General features: G+C 34.6%; 1 protein-coding gene across 1 annotated transcript; it reads left to right on the forward strand.

The window, feature by feature from the left end:
• The first annotated feature begins 270 nt into the window (after window positions 1–270).
• Window positions 271–5,855, forward strand: LOC120126232 (mitogen-activated protein kinase homolog MMK1-like). The gene is made up of 6 exons (XM_039144479.1): window positions 271–500; window positions 585–714; window positions 3,154–3,291; window positions 4,552–4,884; window positions 5,028–5,208; window positions 5,419–5,855. Exons 1-6 carry the CDS (start codon window positions 271–273, stop codon window positions 5,592–5,594), a joined length of 1,188 nt encoding a protein of 395 aa, XP_039000410.1. The 3' UTR covers window positions 5,595–5,855.
• Window positions 5,856–20,502: the final 14,647 nt, after the last annotated feature.

Here is a 20,502-nt window from a genome sequence, read left to right on the forward strand (position 1 = left end):
ACTTAAAATTTAAGGTTTTAAGCTAAGAGAAGATATATAATGATTCAATTAAATAAATTTAAAAATTAAATTAATACAAAAATATAATTAAAATGAAAGTGATAAATTTAGCTTACTATATTTTTTTTAATAACCTACTATAAAATCAAAGGTGATGTTTAAAAAACGAAAAAAAAACACACAACACATATCTATTGACCAATAAATACTACTCACCCCTATTTCTTTCCCTTCTTTTTTCCCCCTTTTTACCAGGAAATAAGGTAAAGAATGGAAGGCGGAGGACCACCTCACCCGGCGGACACTGAGATGGCGGAGGCCGCTCAAAACCATCAGCAACATCCGCCAGAGATGGCCGCCGGGATGGAAAATATACCGGCAACTCTTAGCCACGGCGGCAGGTTCATTCAGTATAATATATTTGGGAACATTTTTGAGGTGACTGCTAAATACAAACCCCCTATTATGCCTATCGGTAAAGGTGCCTACGGCATCGTTTGGTAATTACTCCCTCCTCCTCCTCCTTATTTTGATTATTATTATTATTATTATTATTTGATTGAATTTTGATTGATTTATTTTAGTTCTGCATTGAATTCCGAGACAAATGAACACGTCGCGTTAAAGAAGATAGCGAACGCATTCGACAACAAGATTGATGCAAAGAGAACTCTTCGTGAGATCAAGCTACTTCGTCACATGGATCATGAAAACGTCAGTGAGTGAATTTTGGGGGGTTTCTTTTAACTTGCTTTTAATTCAACGCAATCGTTATCAATTCCATTATTTGTTTTGGTTTTATTTGTTTAATTCGTTATTTAGATGGTTTTATTCTTTATCAAACTTCAAACTATTTTTGGTTTTTCTTTTGGTTATATTTGGAGGTTCAAACCCCCATTTGATTTTCTGCTTCGAGGTGTTAGGTAGGTATTAGGGGGAAATAAAAGGAAAATAGTTAAGAGCAACAAGACAAGGGTATTATCTCACTAATCATTGATTGAACTTTTACAACCAAAAGAGGTACAATTCATAACATTTAAATGTTAGATATGTTTTTGATTCAGGTAGGTACTTTAGGGGGAAATAAGAGGAATCTAGTTAGAGCAACGCAAGAGCATTCACTCACTAATCATTGAATAAACTTTAACTCGAGAACATAATGAGATACAGTTCACAACAGCGAAGTGTTAGATATGTTTTGATATAGGCAAGTACTTTAGGGGGAAATAAAGGGAAAATAGTTAGAGCCAATCTTAAACCTTAACTCGACAGTCTAATGAGGTTACAGTTCATAAGATTGAAGTGTTAGACATGTTTTCGATATAGGCAGGTAATTTAGGGGGAAACAAAAGGAAAATATTTTGAGTAACTCTAGACTATTCATTCACTAATCATTGAGTAAACCTTATCTGAAGAACCTAACGAGGTTGCAATTCATAATATTGAAGTGTTAGATGTGTTTTCGATATAGGCAGGCACTTTAGGGGGAAACAAAAGGAAAATAGTTAGAGCAACACAAGAGTATTCACTTATTAATCATTTAATAATCCTTAACTCGAGCCTAATGTGGTTACAGTTCATAACATTGAAGTGTTGGATATGTTTCCATATAGGTAGGGTAGGTGCTTTAGGGGGAAGTGAAAGGAAAATACTAGTTAAAGCAGCGCAAGAGTATTCACTCACTAATCATTGAATGAGTCTTAACTCGAGAATCTAATGAGGTTACAATTCATAAGATCGAAGCATTAGATGAGTTTACGATCTAGGTTGGTGCTTTAGGGTGAATAAAAGGAAAACAGCGAGAGCGATGCAAGGGTAGTCACTCACTAATCCTGGTTAAACCTTGACTTGAGTACCTAACAAAGGTTACAGTTCATAACATATATGTGTTAGATATAATTTCAATATACGTTGGTATTATGGGAAATAAAAAGAAAATAGTTAGAGCAACTCAAGAGATTCACTCGCTAATCATTGAATAAACTAAGACTCGAGAATGTAACAAGGTTACCGTTCATAACATTGAAGTGTTAGATAGGTTTTCGATATATGTAGGTAGTTTAGGGTGTAAAAAAAAGGAAAATAGTTAGAGCAATTTAAGAGTATTCACTCACTAATCATTCAATAAACCTTAATGTGAGAATCTAACAAGGTTACAGTTCATAACATCAAACTGTTAGGTATGTTTTCGATATGGGTAGGTATTAGGGGGAAATAAAAGGAAAATAGTTAGAGCAACGCAAGAGTATCCACTCACTAATAATTGAATAAATCTTAACTTGAGAACCTAACAAGGTTACAGTTCATAACATTAGAGTGTTTGATATGTTTTCGATAGAGGTAGTTCCTTTAGGGGGAAATAAAAGGAAAATAGTTTGAGCATCAGAATACTTTTCATTCGCCATTTGTTGAATAAACCTTGACTCAACAACCTAACAAGGTTGTAGTTCATAACATCCTGGTATTCACTTCAGAGCAATGCTCGGGGTATTATTTCATATGAAAGTGGCCTATCTAGTTAATTAGCATCAATGGGTTTCGAGGATTGTTGAAGTTCTTCATGGACATAAGTAATTCTCTTACATATTACTAAAGACACAGCGTGTTCGCCGTGCTACTTTATTAATGATTAAAGAGTAGGGATTTGTCTCATAAGTATTAGTTTATGCTTTTCTACAGCATTTACAATTCTTCCTTAAACGAAGAACAGAAAGATTTTTTCTTTGCAAGTGTAACCTTTGAAGTGTATATTTTTCTTTTTTAGATGGGGATGTTGGATCAAATTTATACTAATGAAAAGCCTCAAAGTTCTCTACTAAAATTGCAATTCCAAGCTTTAAACAATATTGCCCTATCACAATGTGGCTGAACTATTCTGATTTGTAAGTATAAATTATATCTATGCATAACAGTAAAAGTCTAGTTTGTATGAACTTTGGTTGTTTTATTGATCAGATTGGTGCTAATGCTATTGCCAGTGAATTTTGTTTAAATCTTAGCTGAGCGTGCAACCCCTTTATATTTATTGGTTATAACATTTTCTTTCTGTGTGCCAGTTCTTTTTTGTGTAACTGTGAGACTGTGAGAGATACCTAGAAAGAACAATATCCTTTTTGTTTTGGATGGTTAGTCTCATTTGCACCTTTTTTGCAGGTTGTTGCAATCAGGGATATAATTCCACCACCCCAGAGGGAATGCTTTAATGATGTTTATATTGCATATGAGCTGATGGACACTGACCTGCATCAGATAATTCGTTCTAATCAAGCTTTATCAGAAGAGCATTGTCAGGTTGGAATATAAAGATTTGGTTGCTTTTTATGATAAATAGTCATATTCATTAAATTACAAGTTAAACTTTTTATTGTTCAGCTGTTTCAGTTTACTGCTAATTAAGAGCCTTAGTTTTGCTTGCTTCACTCTATCTTCAAAGTTAATTGTAATGGAAAATATCTGTTGCTATAAATGCAAACATAGGCCATCTTTTGCACTTGAAGAATAAAGCATGGAGAAATTTCTTAGGCTTTTAGAATACTAGTTACTGTACGTTAAGCCTCTAATTGTCAAAAAAGTTGGTACTTGTCAGGGACAGCGTGCAAGTTAGGGTTTGAAAGAAAATATCTATGCTCATCGGAGAAAAAATGGGTGTGAGGGAGTAAATATGCATCAAATAAGGTTTCATATGCCATAGTATAATATTGGACAAAGAAGTTCAATCTTTTCTGCAGTTGTGCTTCGTGCCCTTAAACAGTGACCTTGATTTAAAGTTTACTTTGACGGCCGGCTAATGAGGGCTAGTTTAAGCTTGGATTGATGGTTTTCTATGCTTACACAGGGTAATTGATTCACAGCAATTACCAATAAAAGCATAACAGCAAAAATTAGGACACGTTTTTTTCACTAAATATATTCTAGAAAATGATTTCAGAAATATGAATTATATTTTCTGGAAAGCAATTTCCGAAAACCATTTTAGGGTGTTTGGATGATATTGTGTAAATTATTTTTCACTGGTTGATGAATTTCTAGAATTTATTTATTATAATATTGAATACAATAAATAATATTATTTATTATTATAAATTCAATGTTGTTATTTTTAAAATATTAGGATACTTTATTTAATACTCCTTCCGTCCCACTAATTCTGTCTTTTATTGATTTTTGAAAAGTCAAAATTTTTAAACTTTGATCTTGGTTATTTTAAATGTTTTAAATAATTAAATTTTAGAAAATATATATTTAAAATCTACTTGATTGAAGATTTTAAAAATATATATTTTTTTTATATTTTTATCAATAATAAATTTTAAATAACAATGAGTCAAAGTTAAAAAAAATTGACAAAAAAAAATCAATAGTGGATAGATTTAACAGGTTAGAGGGAGTATTATTTATGTTAATATTATTTCTATAATTTTATATATAAAATATTAAGAGTAATATATTTTATTAAAATAAAATATTATAAATTAATTGCATTGCACATATTTCAAGGGATACTATTTGAGCCTTAAAATCAAATTAACCTCCTATATTTGTGCTTTGCAGTATTTTCTCTATCAAATCTTACGTGGGCTGAAGTATATACACTCTGCAAATGTTCTACACAGGGACTTAAAGCCTAGCAACCTTCTCCTGAATGCTAATTGTGACTTGAAAATATGTGATTTCGGACTTGCTCGTGTCACCTCTGAAAGCGATTTTATGACTGAATATGTTGTTACAAGATGGTACCGTCCACCAGAACTGTTACTAAACTCTTCAGATTATACTGCGGCCATTGATGTATGGTCCGTGGGTTGCATTTTTATGGAATTGATGGATCGGAAACCATTATTTCCTGGAAGAGATCATGTGCATCAGCTTCGATTGCTTATGGAGGTAAGTTTTTTCCGCATCAGATATAAAATCATCTAAAATACAAACAAATAATTTGCTGAATGGGGAGCCATGAGCATTTTAGGGACAAAAATGCATTAACTCGAAAATGCTTCACCATAATGAATGAATTCTTTGCCTTGCAGCTGATTGGCACCCCAGCAGAGGCTGATTTGGAGTTTCTGAATGAAAATGCTAAGAGATACATACGACAACTTCCTCTTTATCGTCGACAATCTTTCACTGAAAAGTTTCCAAATGTCCACCCTTTAGCCATTGATCTTGTTGAAAAGATGTTGACATTTGATCCCAGACTGAGGATTACTGGTGAGTTTGTTGCAAAAGAATACGTGTTTATCTTTCTCTCTCTGTTGTGCATATGCCTGATGCCATGCAATGCATCATATGTGAATGGATGCTAAATTGTCACAATTAGTTTAGTTGCCATTATCTTTTGTTTTTTCTGGCTAATGCGCTGATGCAATGTCCTTTGTCCCTAGTTCGAACTAATGAAATTCAACTTCGTATTCGTTGCAGTTGAGGACGCACTTGCTCATCCCTATCTAATGTCACTGCACGACATAAGTGATGAACCTGTATGCATGAACCCTTTTAAGTTTGACTTCGAGCAGCATGCGTTAACCGAGGAGCAGATGAAGGAACTGATATATCGGGAGGCACTTGCATTCAACCCAGAATATCTGCAGCAGTGATGGTCCATGCGCCATTGACTTATTTGGTGAGCTTTGATTAGTTGTTGGTGGTTGATTTCTTCCTGTATATACGATGTTCCAAGAGCAGGGTGGCTCTTGGAATTGAGATATTTAATTATGGGCAAAATGCAGGAAGGAAAAAAAGTTGTATCGGTGTTTGTATGTACTGGCTATCTTGATTTCTTCTCTGTTGTTCAATCTGTTTGAATCGACCTGACTTTGGACTTATCATATATATTTTGCTTCTTTCTTTCTGTTGAACTAACATATTCATAACCGAGTTTAGATTGTTTAGGCTTTAAATGAGCAAAGCATTATACGAATAATATTCGTTAATTTTTGTTCTTTTATTATGATAAATAAACAAACCATTCTAAACTTAAAATATTAAGGGTAAAGTACACAAATGGTATCTCGATTATAGGATGTTTTGATGAGTCTTTCGATTATTAAATATTACAACATGGTTCCCTGAATATAGGGTATTGTTTTATTGAGTCCCTTCACTATTGAAAGTTACAAAATGATCTTTCAACTAATTATATATTTCAAAATTGTCCATTTTTGTTAAGAAATTAATGCCCATTTGAACTGAACATTAATCTATTGATTGGATATAGCTATAACTATTTGAGTTGTATTTTGTGGATTGATTCTCCGTTTACATTTTGTTGTCGAGTCAATGCTTGAGATATTATGTCGTTGAGCTAGTGATTAAAAGCAATAGCAATTTCAGTTTAAAATATGATTTTATCATATCTTATAGTCAATAGGTTAATGTCAAACTCAGATGACTACTAATTTTTTAACGGAAAAGGACGATTTTGGAATATATGAATAGTTGAGTGATCATTTTGTAATTTTTAATAGTTAGAGAACTCAATAGAGTATCTCCCTATAGTTGAGAGCTCATTTTGTAACTTTTAATATTCGAGGGACTTAACAAAAGAACGCCTAAAGTCGAGGGACAATTTGTGTTCTTTACCCAAATATTAATCGCTTAAAGTTCAATAATGTCTTTGAAAACTCTCCAAAAGAGTTATTATTTAGAACCTAGGCTAAGTTTAATATCATATTTATGTTATTTTTAGTATATTTTGCATTACATGAATGCTGGGAGCAAGTTGGTAGTTTTTGGACTGAAATTGAATGTTACATTGCTATGCTATAATTTGTCCTGATGTTGTTAGTTTTTGATGCTATCATATGTTGTTTTGAATGAAATTTTCTTTCATTTTGGTGCTTAAATTTGAAAGATGTTATATTTTAGGGTTACACTGATTCATGAGATTTAAGGCTTGATTATGATGGATTATGTGTTGTTTTATCATTTTCATGCTTGAAAGATGATGAAAAATTATTAGAAATGGTATATATATAATCCGACCATATAGGGTTTTTCATGAAACTTGGATTTTGATTTGGTTTTTGATGTATGAATGATTCATAATGCTTAGATATGATGTTTGGAAGAAGAATTTATGTTTGAATCAAGATGAAATTAATGACTAAGTTGTGTTATGATATTCGACCATATTAAATAATTTAGAGAGAAAAATCAATCTTGTTTTTCTATGATGTATTAAAGGTTGTACTGTAACACTCTTAACCCGTATACGTACTTTATTACTTGTTAAAAATGTTACATTAACCATTCAAAACATTTCCTAACAAAAAATCGGTAAAAATTTGTTTCTTTTAATTTTTTTGAATTTAACATTTATCACAAAACCAATAAATCGCATAAAATCAAAATATAATATTTTGACTTCAAATTCAAATTCGATTTCAGGCAGCAACTAGGGATTTTAATATTGTTTCATATCATAAATAAAATTACCTAAAACTGTCTAATTTAAAATCCAATCAATTAATATTTAAAACATAATTTAATATAATACTATTCATTCATACTATTAAATATATCTAATACTAACCATTTTAAAGCAATACTAATTTACTATTATAAAAACGATTTATAACTAATCCATGTGAGCAACTAAAACATTTTTAATATATATGCCACTAATCAAGTCAAAATAACATCAAAGGATGTCTTACAGATACTGTAAATATACTCCTTGATAAGTGGAATGCCAAGTACTTCTTACTTATATTCCTACTTTTTACCTACGTGTGAAAATTATCACACGCTAAGTATACACTTAGTGAGGCAATCATAGTAATAATAAGTTGAATACAATACGTAAATATAAATAAATTACTCAATGTACTGTGATCGCTTTACCTGTATTTCAATCATGTTACCATATACTAACATGATGTAAACCACATATAAAATTTCTTACCAATATACTTTCCATTCATTCCATAAGCTCATAAGCTTATTCACCTGTTTTATTATTTATTAAGCAATAAACCATAGCCCAAATATAACATGGTTGACTCATCGAAAGTCTTCCTAATAATGTATAAAACGTCCATGTATCATGTTATATATGTATTGCACTCACATTGACATTTTTTATACAAGTCAAAATATAAGCCTCACTAATCTTTAAGCTTGATCCTTTGCTTTTGATTCACTTCGATCACGGGATTTATCACGGTTTATACAAAATCATATATATAACATATATTCAAAGCATATGTTAGTATCGTACTAACATAAGCAAAATCTAATAAATAAATCCATAAAGTTCATTTGATACTTGTTCGATACAAATATCATTTCACAACTCAATATCAACCTTAACATTCCAAAATGAGACTTTAATTCCTTTAATATTCATATTCATCACTAATCCACATAACTTTCACAACTTTACATTTCAACCACCATTTACGAATTCTTTTAGAATCCATCATAACCTTTCCAATTCATGCAAACACCAAATTTAATTCCAAACACAAAATTCCATCATTTTAACATTGTATTCAAACTAGTACCTTCACACTTGCATAATTATCAAATAACTCCCATACTTTCCAATATTCATGATTTAATCCCCAAAACTTAGCAAACTTACAATTTGATCCAAATCAACATTCTAACCTTAAAATCAACATTCCAATATTAAATTCCAGCATAAAATATATCAACTATTAAACAATTGCACTTCCTTCCCTAAAATTCTCAAAATATGTGAAGTAGTCCATATACTTTCATAAATTTCCAACCAATTTCCAAAGCATGTAGAATCGTCCCTAGATCATTTCTAACCCTTGTATGATTTTTTCAAATTTATTTTATCATGGAAAAAGTACTTCAAAGTATGAATTCAATGATTTCCAACTTGATTCAAGCATGAATTCAAACTTCTAACATCAATTTCATATCAATTTCAATCAATTTCAACAATTCTCCATGAAACCCTAAGGTGGCCAAGTATAACATAACCATTTCTAATGATTTGTATTCATTACACAAGATTGGAAACAACTCTACAACAACAACAACATCAAAATCAACATTTAAATCATCATATTTCAACTTCCCCTTCATCAACCATATTCATGAAATCACCACTCCAAGCATGTAAACATGAAATATTTACAACAACTTGTAGAGAATTTGATGTAGATAATTTTTCTATTTCACACTTTAGTCCAAAAATTAATTAAAATGGCTTAAATGAAAAAACAAATTCTCACATTGTAGCTATGGAAGTCATGGAAATAGGAGAAGAAGATGAGCAAATTCTTGAATTTTCTCTTAAAATATCTCTTAACACATCTTTATACTAAAATTCATTTAATCCTAATTTACCTTTTTACCATTAATGAAACATGATAATTTCCACATTGCCATTTCCATGACATCATCTTCCTTATATCATCTTCAAAGTCAAACATGAATAAACTTTTCCATAATTTTCACTTTATCCTTGTAATTTTCTATAATTACAAACTAGTCACCATAAATACAAAATCTAGGTTTAACATGGGAAATCAATCTTAATTCCAATGATCCATTTTAAATTTCACCATTCTAAAATATGAAAATAATATTTTTAACCTTCTTCTATCATCTTTCAAAATTTCTCAAACTTTCGATCCGATCCGATTATCCTAATATTTTTACCGAACTTTATCACTTAATAGCTTTTAATACAAGCTCCATATAAAAAATATGAAGCCCACGAAAAACATCATTCTTAGGGGTGAACTTTCATTTACGAGGCCAAAATATATAACTTTTGAAAATTATACTTTGGTCCCTAAACTTTTACAAAGTTTTTACTTTAGTTAATAAACTTTCAAAAATTACATTTTGGTCACTAGTCCAAAAGTTGGGATATTACAATTATCCCCCTTTAATAAAATTTGTACTCAATTTTTCATTACATATCTGATACAAAAAGATGAGGAAACTGTTTTTTCATATCTTCTTCTCGTTCACACGTATCTTCCTCAGCCTTATGATTTCGCCAAAGAACTTCAACTAATGAAATCGTTTTGTTCCTTAGTTCCTTAATTTTGTATTCTAATATATTCATTGAATCTTCCTCTTATGTTAGATCCGATTGAATCTCGATTTCCTTCGGTGTAATGATATGTGAAGGATCCAAACAATACACTCGAAGCGTTGATACATAAAAAACATTATGAATCTTGTCCATCTGCAGAGGTAACACTAGCTGATAAGCCACTGAACCAAATCTTTTGAAATTTCATATAAACCAATGAATCTCGGACTCAATTTTCTTTTTTACCCAAATCACAAAACTTTCTTCCACGGTGAAACTTTGAGAAACACTTTGTCACTCACTTGAAATTCAATTTCTTTTCTCTTTAAATCTGAGTATGATTTATGTCGGCCAACAACTATCTTGAGATTGTCTTGAATGATCTTTACCTTATCTACCATGGTGTTTGACATTTTATTCGATTCAAAGCTTAATAAGGAGCCATTTTAATACTTGATTGATAACTATTATTATAGGTGAACTCAGCTAAAGGTTAGTACTTATCCCACAATCCTTTAAATTCAATCACGTAAGTTCGTAGTACATCATCTAGAATCTGAATCGTTTGCTCTGATTGCTCATCCGTTTGAGGATGAAAAGTTGTGCTATTAAATCAAGTACCCAAGGACTTATGTAAGGACTTCTAGAATCTTGAACTGAACCTTGGATCTTTCTCTGACATGATTTAGACACGCACTCCATGCAATCTCACGATTTCTTTGATGCACAATTCAGCGTACTTATCCATCGAGTAATCAGTTCGAACTGGAATAAAGTGTGCTAACTTTTTCAATCTATCTACGATCACCCAAATTGAATCTTTCTTGTTTGGTGTATAAGACAACCCTATCACGAAGTCTATCGTCACTTGTACCATTTCCATTGCAATATGAAAATTAGTTGAAGTAATCTGAATGGCACTTGATGTTTGCTTTTACTTGTTGGCAAGTTAAATACTTAGTAACAAACTCAGTAATAGCTCATTTCATGCCAGGCCACTAGAATTGACCTTTCAAATCTTGATACTTTTGTTGCCTCTTGGGTATATAGTTAACGGATTTAATTTTCTTTCGAAAGTATTTACTTCTTTAATTCCTCACTATTAGGAATATATGCACGTCCTTTGTAATATAGGCATGCATTTGACTTTATTTCAAAGTCTTTAGATTCACCACGCTCAACTTGCTTATTCTTTTCCATGCATTTTTCATCTTTTGCTTGCAATTCTTTAATTTTATTTATCAAAGTAGGCTTAATTTGAAGTTCTGCCACTAATGCACATTCTCTCTGTAATTTCAACTATACGTCCAATGCTCTCAAGGCATAAAATGTTTTTTTGGCTAAGTGTCTCCTACCACATTAGCCTTTCCCGGATGATAATCGATGATTATATCATAAACCTTGATTAAATTTATCCACTGTATTTGTCTCAAATTAAGCTCCTTTTGAGATAAGAAGGATTTCAAACTTTTGTGATCTATGTAGATATAACATTTTCCACTATATAGGTAGTGACACTAAATATTTAAAGAAAACACTACTCCATTCTTGCATTAATACACACCCCCAAACCATTATAGGATGCATCACTATATATCAAAAAGTATTTTCCATATTCTGATTGTACTAAAATAAGATCTTTTGTTATTATATTCTTTAGTTTGTTAAAACTTTCTTGAGATTTACCTGTCCAAAAAAATGGTACATCCTTTATCAATAACTTAGTAATTAAAGCAGCAATCATTGAGAAGTCTTTCCCAAACTATCGATAATAACCAGCTAATCCTATAAGACTTCTCACCTTAGAAACATTCTTAGGAGTTTTCCATGCAATAATTACTTGAACCTTTTTAGCATCAACCCAAATCCCCTCGACTGAAACTATATATCCAAGGAAAGCTACTTTAGATAACCAAAATTCACACTTTGATAGCTTTGTATATAATTTCTTCTCTCGAAGGATTTGAAGAACCATCCGAAGATGAGTATCATGATTCTCTTTGGTTTTAGAGTAAACCAATATATCATCTATGAATATCGTAGACACGTCATTTCGCCCCATATATATTATATGTTACATTTGTATATATTACATTAAGCATATATTATATATATATTTATTTTGTTTATTATATAATTTTTTCAGGCCCAAAGCCATTATAAATGAATTGGTCTATTACAACATGCCCAACACGTGCAATCCAAAAGCCAGAGAGGATACAAGACCCAAATCCAAGGTCCAGCTCGAACCGACCTAAGATTGGATTTCAACTTCACGATGAAGGATATCCAATTTAAAGCTCAACTTCACAGCGAATGAGCTATCTACAATTTCAACTTCACAACGAAGGATATCATACCCAAAAGATTGACTCAACTTCACGACGAAGGAGTCATCTGTAAAACAACAACACCAAAGTCTTTAGGTCAAGTTTCATCTTCACGACGAAGTATCTTGAGCTAGAAGACAATCCAGGAGCTACTTGCCAAAGCTTTGAGTTCGATTTCAACTTCACGACGAAGGATATCGTGCTCAAAATTTTTTAGAGGGAGTCATTTCATGATTCAATCCAAATTGACTAACCAATCTTAATATCATATTTCAACTCTACGACAGAGGACATTTGATATGGACAAAATTTGTGTATTTTAGTCTTTGCTCTATTCTCGTTACACGATAATGAGCAAAGAGAGGAAGCTATAGACACCATATTTTGTCCCCATAAATAATTAAATGATTATATGATACATATATATTATATGATATATAATGTTAGTTACGTATTTTTTTCTTTTTTATAGGCCCAATAAAACACAAATGCAAATGAAATCCACGGCCTAGCAGTGACCCAAACACGCAGCCCATGATCCAAGCTTGGAGCCCCAAACTAGATCTATTTGTGGTTGACCTGAACCGGTCCAACTAGGGTTTGCAACCCTAGTTCCTCGTCATCTTCAGCATCGCATGTCCCCTCCCCGAAGACTCCTCGTGGCCAACCACCCCACCCAGCTGATTTTCACGATAACCATCACCAAGTCAACAAGAGAAACAAAGTTAGTTTCATGGGACTCTCAACAAATTGAATCTAGAGAAATTTTAGAGTAACTAGGATTCCTAAAAATAGGACCTCTTGGTGCTATTAATCAATGTAATCACCACCGTATTTTTACATACGAAATATATACGAAATACAAGCACAAGTTACATAAAAATTACGAGCAACATCGGATTGAAACTGAAGCATTTTTTAAGATTTTCGAAAGGAACAAAAGGTAAAGTTCATACCTTTTCAAGATTTTTGTTTGCATTTTGATTGTTTTGGTGTTTTTTATTAGAAACCACTCGAAAGAGCATTCGACCGAGGACCGGGGAGGGGTGTTTTCAAAACTTTTGAAACCATCAGCTTTTCGACACTAACGTGGTGTCGCCTTACCCTATGGAGCCAATTAATCCCCCTTATCCAGGTGGTATGACGAGAATGCTCACTGCGAGTACCATGGTAGTGTACAGGGGCATTCGATTGAAAGTTTTCCCGCATTCAAGAGGCTTGTAAAACGAATTTGAAACAAGAATTGGATCCATTTCAACTCTGGAACACCAAACGTCGCACAAAATCCCTTGCTTAATCATCAGAAGACTGGAATAAATGTAGTCACTACCGATAAGGGCAAGAGAGTCAAATCAAGTGTTTCAGAGGTAAAATCTCATTTGGCTTGGATATGGATCCAAATGGTGAAAGCAGAGCTTTTCGCATCCCATTCAGAGGTAACTAGGAATTAAAACAGTAACAATTGTTATTACCACGATCAGGATGGGCATGAGGTTCAAGATTACCCAGAATTCAAGAAGTTTATCCAGCTCATGATGGACAGGAAGAAGTTGGAGTTCTATGAGGAAATTTAGGATTCCCCGAAAGTAGACCTTTGATAATTACCCTTAAGGAAAATGTAATAGAAATAACACAAGCCAAGGTGGTGATCACAGCACCCTAACCTTTTCAATACATGGATAATCGACAAGTGCCATGGAAGTACGAATGCCAGGTGAGTACTTTCAAAGAAAATGATAGCAAAGTGGGGCAAAGACCACTTGAACCTTTCGAACGAACCCTTAAAGGAGGAGAAAGTTAAAGAATTCCTCAAATTCTTGAAACACAGTGAGTACAACGTTGTAGAATAACTGTATAGATTGCCGACGTGTACTTCAATGTTAACGCTGCTGTTAAATTCGGAGGAATACTGAGATGCACTGTTGAGGGTCCTGAACCAGACATTCGTGCCATAAAATATGCTAGTCAACAAGATGGGCTGACTGGTAAACAATATTCAAGCTCATACTCTCATCTCATTCTCAGACAATGAGATTTAATTAGGAGAAAGAGGTCGAACAAAGGCATTACACATTACTACTTACTGTAAAGATCATGCTTTACCAAGTGTGTTGATAGACAACATATCAGCCCTAAACGTTATGCCTTTAGTCACATTGAAGAGGCTGCCAATAGGTACCTCTCATATGATAACCTATTAGAACATTGTTCGGGTATTTGATGGGACCAAAAGAAAGGTAATTGGCAAGATCGAGGTGCCGTTAACAATCGGACCATCCACCTACAACGTTGAGTTCTTAGTGATGGATATCATGTCTTCTTACAACTATCTTTTGGGAAGGCCGTAGATTCATCAAGAAGGTGAAGTACCATCCACGCTGCATCAAAAAGTTAAATTTGTTATTGATTGAGCATTGGTGATCTTAAATACTGAAGAAGATATCGTGGCAAGTGTGACCACGGATGCTCCATATATTGAGGTCGATGGGGAAGCGGTAAAGTGTTCATTCTTCTCTTTAGAGTTCATGAATGCCATATTTGTGGCTAAAAAAAGAAGGATTCCTAAACCTCGACTCTCTAAATGCACCAAGATAGAAATCAAGCAAACCTTGGGATGAGGTGCCAAGACACGAAGAGGGTTTGGGAAGCAGCTGCAAGGAATGATAAATCCAGTCCTTTCTATTTCAAAGCTAGATCAATTTGGGCTTTGTTTTGAGTCCAGTCATCATGAAAAGAGGAAGGAAATCCAGAAGAACCAAGAAAGAAACTGGCTAGGTTAACTGGAAGCGAGTTTCAATGGGAGCCCATGATATTCTCGCCTCTTTAAAGTACATTCAAATCAGGTGTTTATATGTTTGAGACCATCTCATCTAATTTAAAAGAAGCTTTGAAAGATCTAAGAATCAATTTCGTGACCATAGAAGATGTTGACAAAGCCGATAGATCCGGAATCTACCCTCAACCACTTGGGTTTGTGCCTAGCAACTGGTTGGTGGAAGAACTACCTGTGGTTAATAAGAGTCTTTCAGAGTAATATTCGAACTATCCCTATTTGCCTATAACCGGGGCAGTAGGTGATCTTGTGTAAGGGTGAATGAACATTGATGTTTAATTTCAATAAAGGATGCATTTTTTCTCTTTTCATGGCAAACAAGTTTTCTTATTTCATTTTTTTGTTCCGTGTGGGATGTTTTCCTCTCACGCATACATATTTCTCTTTTCCTTCAGGACTCCAGAAAATGATAATGCAGGCACTGATAATCCTGATCCGGAGGTGGTTTTTGAATCGGCTATTTGTCTCGGGGAATTTGATGAATGCGACAATGAAGAGGAGTGCAACTTGCCTAACGATTTGTTAAGAATGGTAGAAAGAGAAGACAAACAAATACTTTCAACTGAAGCAAGACAAAACTTGATAGTCTTACTTCAGGAATACAGAGATGTGTTCGCATGGTCGCATCAAGACATGCCAGGGTTAGACATAGACATTGTAGTTCACAAACTACTGATCAAACCAAATGCAAACCCATACAGTAAAAGCTGAGAAGGATGCGACCTAAGATGCTCCTTAAAATCAAAGAAGAAGTCAAGAAGTAATTCGATGCTGCCTTTCTTCAAGTGGCCAAGTATTCAGAGTGGGTGGCCAACATAGTGCCAGTTCCAAAGAAAGATGGGAAGGTTCACATGTGTGTCGATTATCGGGACCTTAACAAAGAAAGTCCCAATGACAACTTTCCTCTACCTCATAACGACACATTGGTAGACAATACAGTCGGGAACACGTTATTTTCATTCATGGATGGATTCTCGGGATATAACCAGATCAAGATGCATCCTAAAGACATGGAGAAGACCACGTTCATCACAATGTGAGGACCTTTCTGTTATAAAGTGATGCCCTTTAGATTGAAGAATGTTGGGGCAACATATTAGAGAGCTATGGTGAGCCTGTTTCACGATATGATACACAAAGAAATCGAGGTTTATATCGATGACATGATTGTCAAGGCACAGACCGAGAATGAACATGTCGAGAATTTGAGAAAGCTCTTCCAGAGATTGAGGAAGTTTCATCTACGACTGAGCCCTAGCAAGTGTACGTTCAGGGTGACATCCGGGAAACTCTTAGGCTTCGTAGTCAGTAGGAAAGGCATTGAGGTTGATCCTGATAAAGTTAAGGCTATCTAGAATCTACCTCCACCACGAACACAAAAAGAGGTCTGAGGTTTTCTGGGTAGATTAAACTACATAGCACGGTTCATATCTCAGTTAACCGACAAATGTGACCTAATCTTCCGACTTCTCCGAAAGAACAACCTCGGAGCATGGGATAAGAACTGTCAAATTGCATTAAAAAAAGTAAGGAAGTATTTGTCTCGTACTCCTATCTTGATGTCCCCCATCCCGAGGAAGCCTCTATTCTTGTATCTATCTATATTCGAGAATTCGATGGGCTGTGTCTTGGGTCAACATGACGAGTCCGGAAGGAAGGAAAGAGCCATATACTACTTGAGCAAGAAGTTCATCGATTGCAAGGTCAGATATCCTCCTATCGAAAAGGTTTGTTGTGCTTTAGTCTGGGCTACAAAAAGACTCAAACAATACATGATGTATCACACCACTTGGCTGATTTCCAAGTTAGACCCACTAAAGTACATGATGGGGGTGTCTGCTCTATCTAGAAGGTTAGCCCGATGGAAGATGCTATGGTCAGAATTCGATATCGAGTATGTGAGCCAGAAAGCAATAAAAGAAAGTGCCATATCAGATTTCCTAGCAAGCAGAACGGATGAGAACTATGAATCGCTGAGTTTTGACTTCCCAGACGAAGACTTGATGGCTATCACCTTAGAAGAGGCAAGTACTACTACCGATGATTCCTAGAGAATGCATTTCGATAGTGCATCAAATGCATTAGGACATGGCATCGGGGCAATAATGATCTCCCCAGAAGGAAATCATTACCCATTCACTAGCAGATTGAACTTCGATTTCACCAATAACATGGAAGAGTATGAAGCTTGTGTCTTGGGGATTCGAGCTGCACTGGGATAAAATATAAAAACCTTATGGATATATGGAGATCATCCTTAGTAATCTATCAGCTTCTTAGAGAATGGGAAACCAAGGATGTGAAGCTGGTAGAGTACCAAAAACTAATATTGTATCTGCTCGAAGAGTTCGATGAAGTCACCTTCCACTATGTACCAAGAGAAGAAAATCAAATGGCTGACGCTTTAACTACCTTGGCAGACGCATTCAAGGCTGGCGGGGAGTCTAAAATGATGCCAATTGACATGCAATCGTATGAGTACCCGGCTTATTGTTACCAAATTGAGGAAGTGAAAGACACTAAGCCTTTGTACCATGACATTCTGTAATACATCAAGAATCGAAGTTATCCAGAGGAAGCCACCGAAACTGATAAAAGAACTATTAGAAGGATGACAATTGGATACGTCCTTGATGGGGAGGTCTTGTACAAGAAAAGCCATGATCAAGTCCTGTTAAGGTGCGTTGATGCAGAAGAGGCAAAGATGATAGTGTAAGAAGTGCATGATGAAGTATGTGGAACACATGCGAATGAACATATGATGTCGAGGCAGATCATGAGATGCGGATATTTTTTGTCCACACTGGAAAGTGATTGCATTAACTACGCTAGAAGATGTCATAAGTGTCAGATCTACATAAATAGAATAAATGTTCCACATCATCCACTTCATGTCATAACGTCACCATGGCCTTTCTCTATGTGGGGCATGGATGTTATTGGGCAAATACATCTGAAAGATTCAAATGGTCACCGGTTTATCCTTGTGGCAATTGATTTCTTCACAAAATGGGTAGAAGCTGCATCATATGCCAATGTCACTCAGTCCATTATTTGTAAGTTTTTGAAGAAAGAGATCATATGTCGGTATGGTCTACCTTAAAGGATCATTACCGATAATGCTATAGACTTTAACAACAAAATGAGGGATGCTGTCTGCGAGCAATTCAACATAAAGCATCACAACTCTACTGCTTACAGACCAAAGACGAACGAAGTAGTAGAAGCAGCAGACACAAACATTAATAAGATAATGGAGAAAACAACTGAGACTTACAAGGACTGGCATGAGAAATTTCCTTTGCTTTGTTCGCTTACCGAACCTCGGTACGAACCTCAACTAGGACAACTCCATTTTCACTAGATTATGGAATGGAAGCAGTGCTGCCCATTGAAATAGAGATTTCGTCACTCTGAGTCTTGATAGATGTCAAACTGGATGATACTGGCTTATGGAATGGAAGCAGTGCTGCCCATTGAAATAGAGATTTCGTCACTCCGAGTCTTGATAGATGTCAAACTGGATGATACTGAATGGGTGCAATCCTGATATGATCAACTGAACCTGATAGATGAAAAGAGACTAAAAGCCATTCATCATGGTCAAATCTATAAAAAACGAATGATTCGAGCACATGACAAGAAGGTGCACCCGAGAATATTTCGTGAATGAGATCTGGTGCTAAAAAGAATTTGGCCAATCCAGAAAGATTTCAGAGGAAAATAGATGCCAAATTGGAAAGGACCTTATGTCGTGAAAAAGGCCTTTTCCAGAGAAGGCCTTTTCCGGAGGGGCCCTTGTCCTGGTTGAAATGGACGGACCATAACTGCCACATCCCATCAATTCAGATACAATCAATAAATATTTCGCTTAGGATGAAAACCCAAGAGGGCGTCCTAAGTCGAAGATGAAAAAAAGAAAAAGAATAGAAAAGAGCAAAAAAGAAAAAAAAATGTTTAGGGTGAAAACTCAAAAGGAGGCCCTAATTTCAAAAAAGAGAAAAAGAACAAAAGGAAAAAAGAAAAGAAAAAGAGAAATAAGGTGGGTTCAAGATGAAAACCTGGAAAGGGCCTCTTGCAACCAAGGATGAGTCCAAGTTGAAAACCCGAAAGGGTAATTTGAACATTGATTCAATAAATCCAGACAGTGAAAACATCCCAGCATCTAAATATTCTACAAACTTAATGAGTCAGAGAAAGGTTGCAATTCCCTGAACATTGTCGCATCTTCGAAGATTCCTTGACAAAGGTTGCGTTCAAGGTAACCTAACGAATTATCAGTTCAACAGTGCCCACATTATCGAGATCTAAGGCATTCACTCACACTTCATCATGTATTCATTTTCCAGACTGTTTGTCATGTATTATTTGTTCTTTTTCCCATATGAATAAAGACAGTCTTTTCTCTAAATCGATTCCTTTCGAGCATCTTCAGTTAAATTTAAACCTAATGATTTATTTACTTTTGAAAAAGATAATTGCATATTACTATACAATGATTCTTTGAAAAGTACAGGTACTTGAAAGCCGATCAAGGCTCATGCACATAGTTGAAATGGTCGAGAAGAATTTCCGAAATCATGGATCAGAAAATAAAATCTGAACATCATATTTAAACCTTTGAAGAGTTCAAAATCAGGAGTTAAAACTTCAAGATTCTAGAATCGAGGTTCCATACAGGCAACCGGAGATCGAGATCTCTCTCCAGAGCCCAAAACAACATATTTCACATATGCATTTTAGGCACACCTAAGAGCATTGCATCCATAGCATCACATATATGCATCACTTTACAGGTTCTAGCTAGAGTCAATATCAACTTCACAGCGAAGAATATTGGACTCGAAGTAACACAATTTGCTCGAGATTAGATTTCAACTTCGCGACGGAGGATATCCAACTCAAAGCCAATTCGATAAAACTAGATTGGATTTCAACTTCACAACGAAGGATATCAAACTCAAAACCAACTTACTCAAGATTGGATTTCAACTTCACAACGAAGGATATCCAACTCAAAACCAACTTACTCAAGATTGGATTTCAACTTCACGACGAAGGATATCCAATTCGAGGCTCAACTTCACAACGAAGGGGCCATCCACGATTTCAACTTCACAACGAAGAATATCGAGCCCAGCAGTAACATGCAATACTTGGATTTCAACTTCACAACGAAGGATATCCAATTCAAGGCTCAATTTCACAACGAATGGGCCATCCTCAATTTCAACTTCACGACGAAGGATATCGTGCCCACCAACAACTTTTATCTTTAAATTGGATTTCAACTTTACGACGAATGATATCCAATT

Source organism: Hibiscus syriacus, unplaced genomic scaffold (assembly GCF_006381635.1).
Source record: "Hibiscus syriacus cultivar Baekdansim isolate YM2019G1 unplaced genomic scaffold, ASM638163v2 tig00110450_pilon, whole genome shotgun sequence".
Classification (NCBI taxonomy): domain Eukaryota; kingdom Viridiplantae; phylum Streptophyta; class Magnoliopsida; order Malvales; family Malvaceae; genus Hibiscus; species Hibiscus syriacus.

Bases quoted from the DNA above. Each gene is read 5' to 3' on its own strand.
- LOC120126232 (XM_039144479.1), top strand. From the start codon at position 271: ATGGAAGGCGGAGGACCACCTCACCCGGCGGACACTGAGATGGCGGAG. The intron at 501-584 runs GTAATTACTCCC...GATTTATTTTAG, and splicing joins GGTGCCTACGGCATCGTTTG to TTCTGCATTGAATTCCGAGA. The intron at 5,209-5,418 runs GTGAGTTTGTTG...TATTCGTTGCAG, and splicing joins TCCCAGACTGAGGATTACTG to TTGAGGACGCACTTGCTCAT.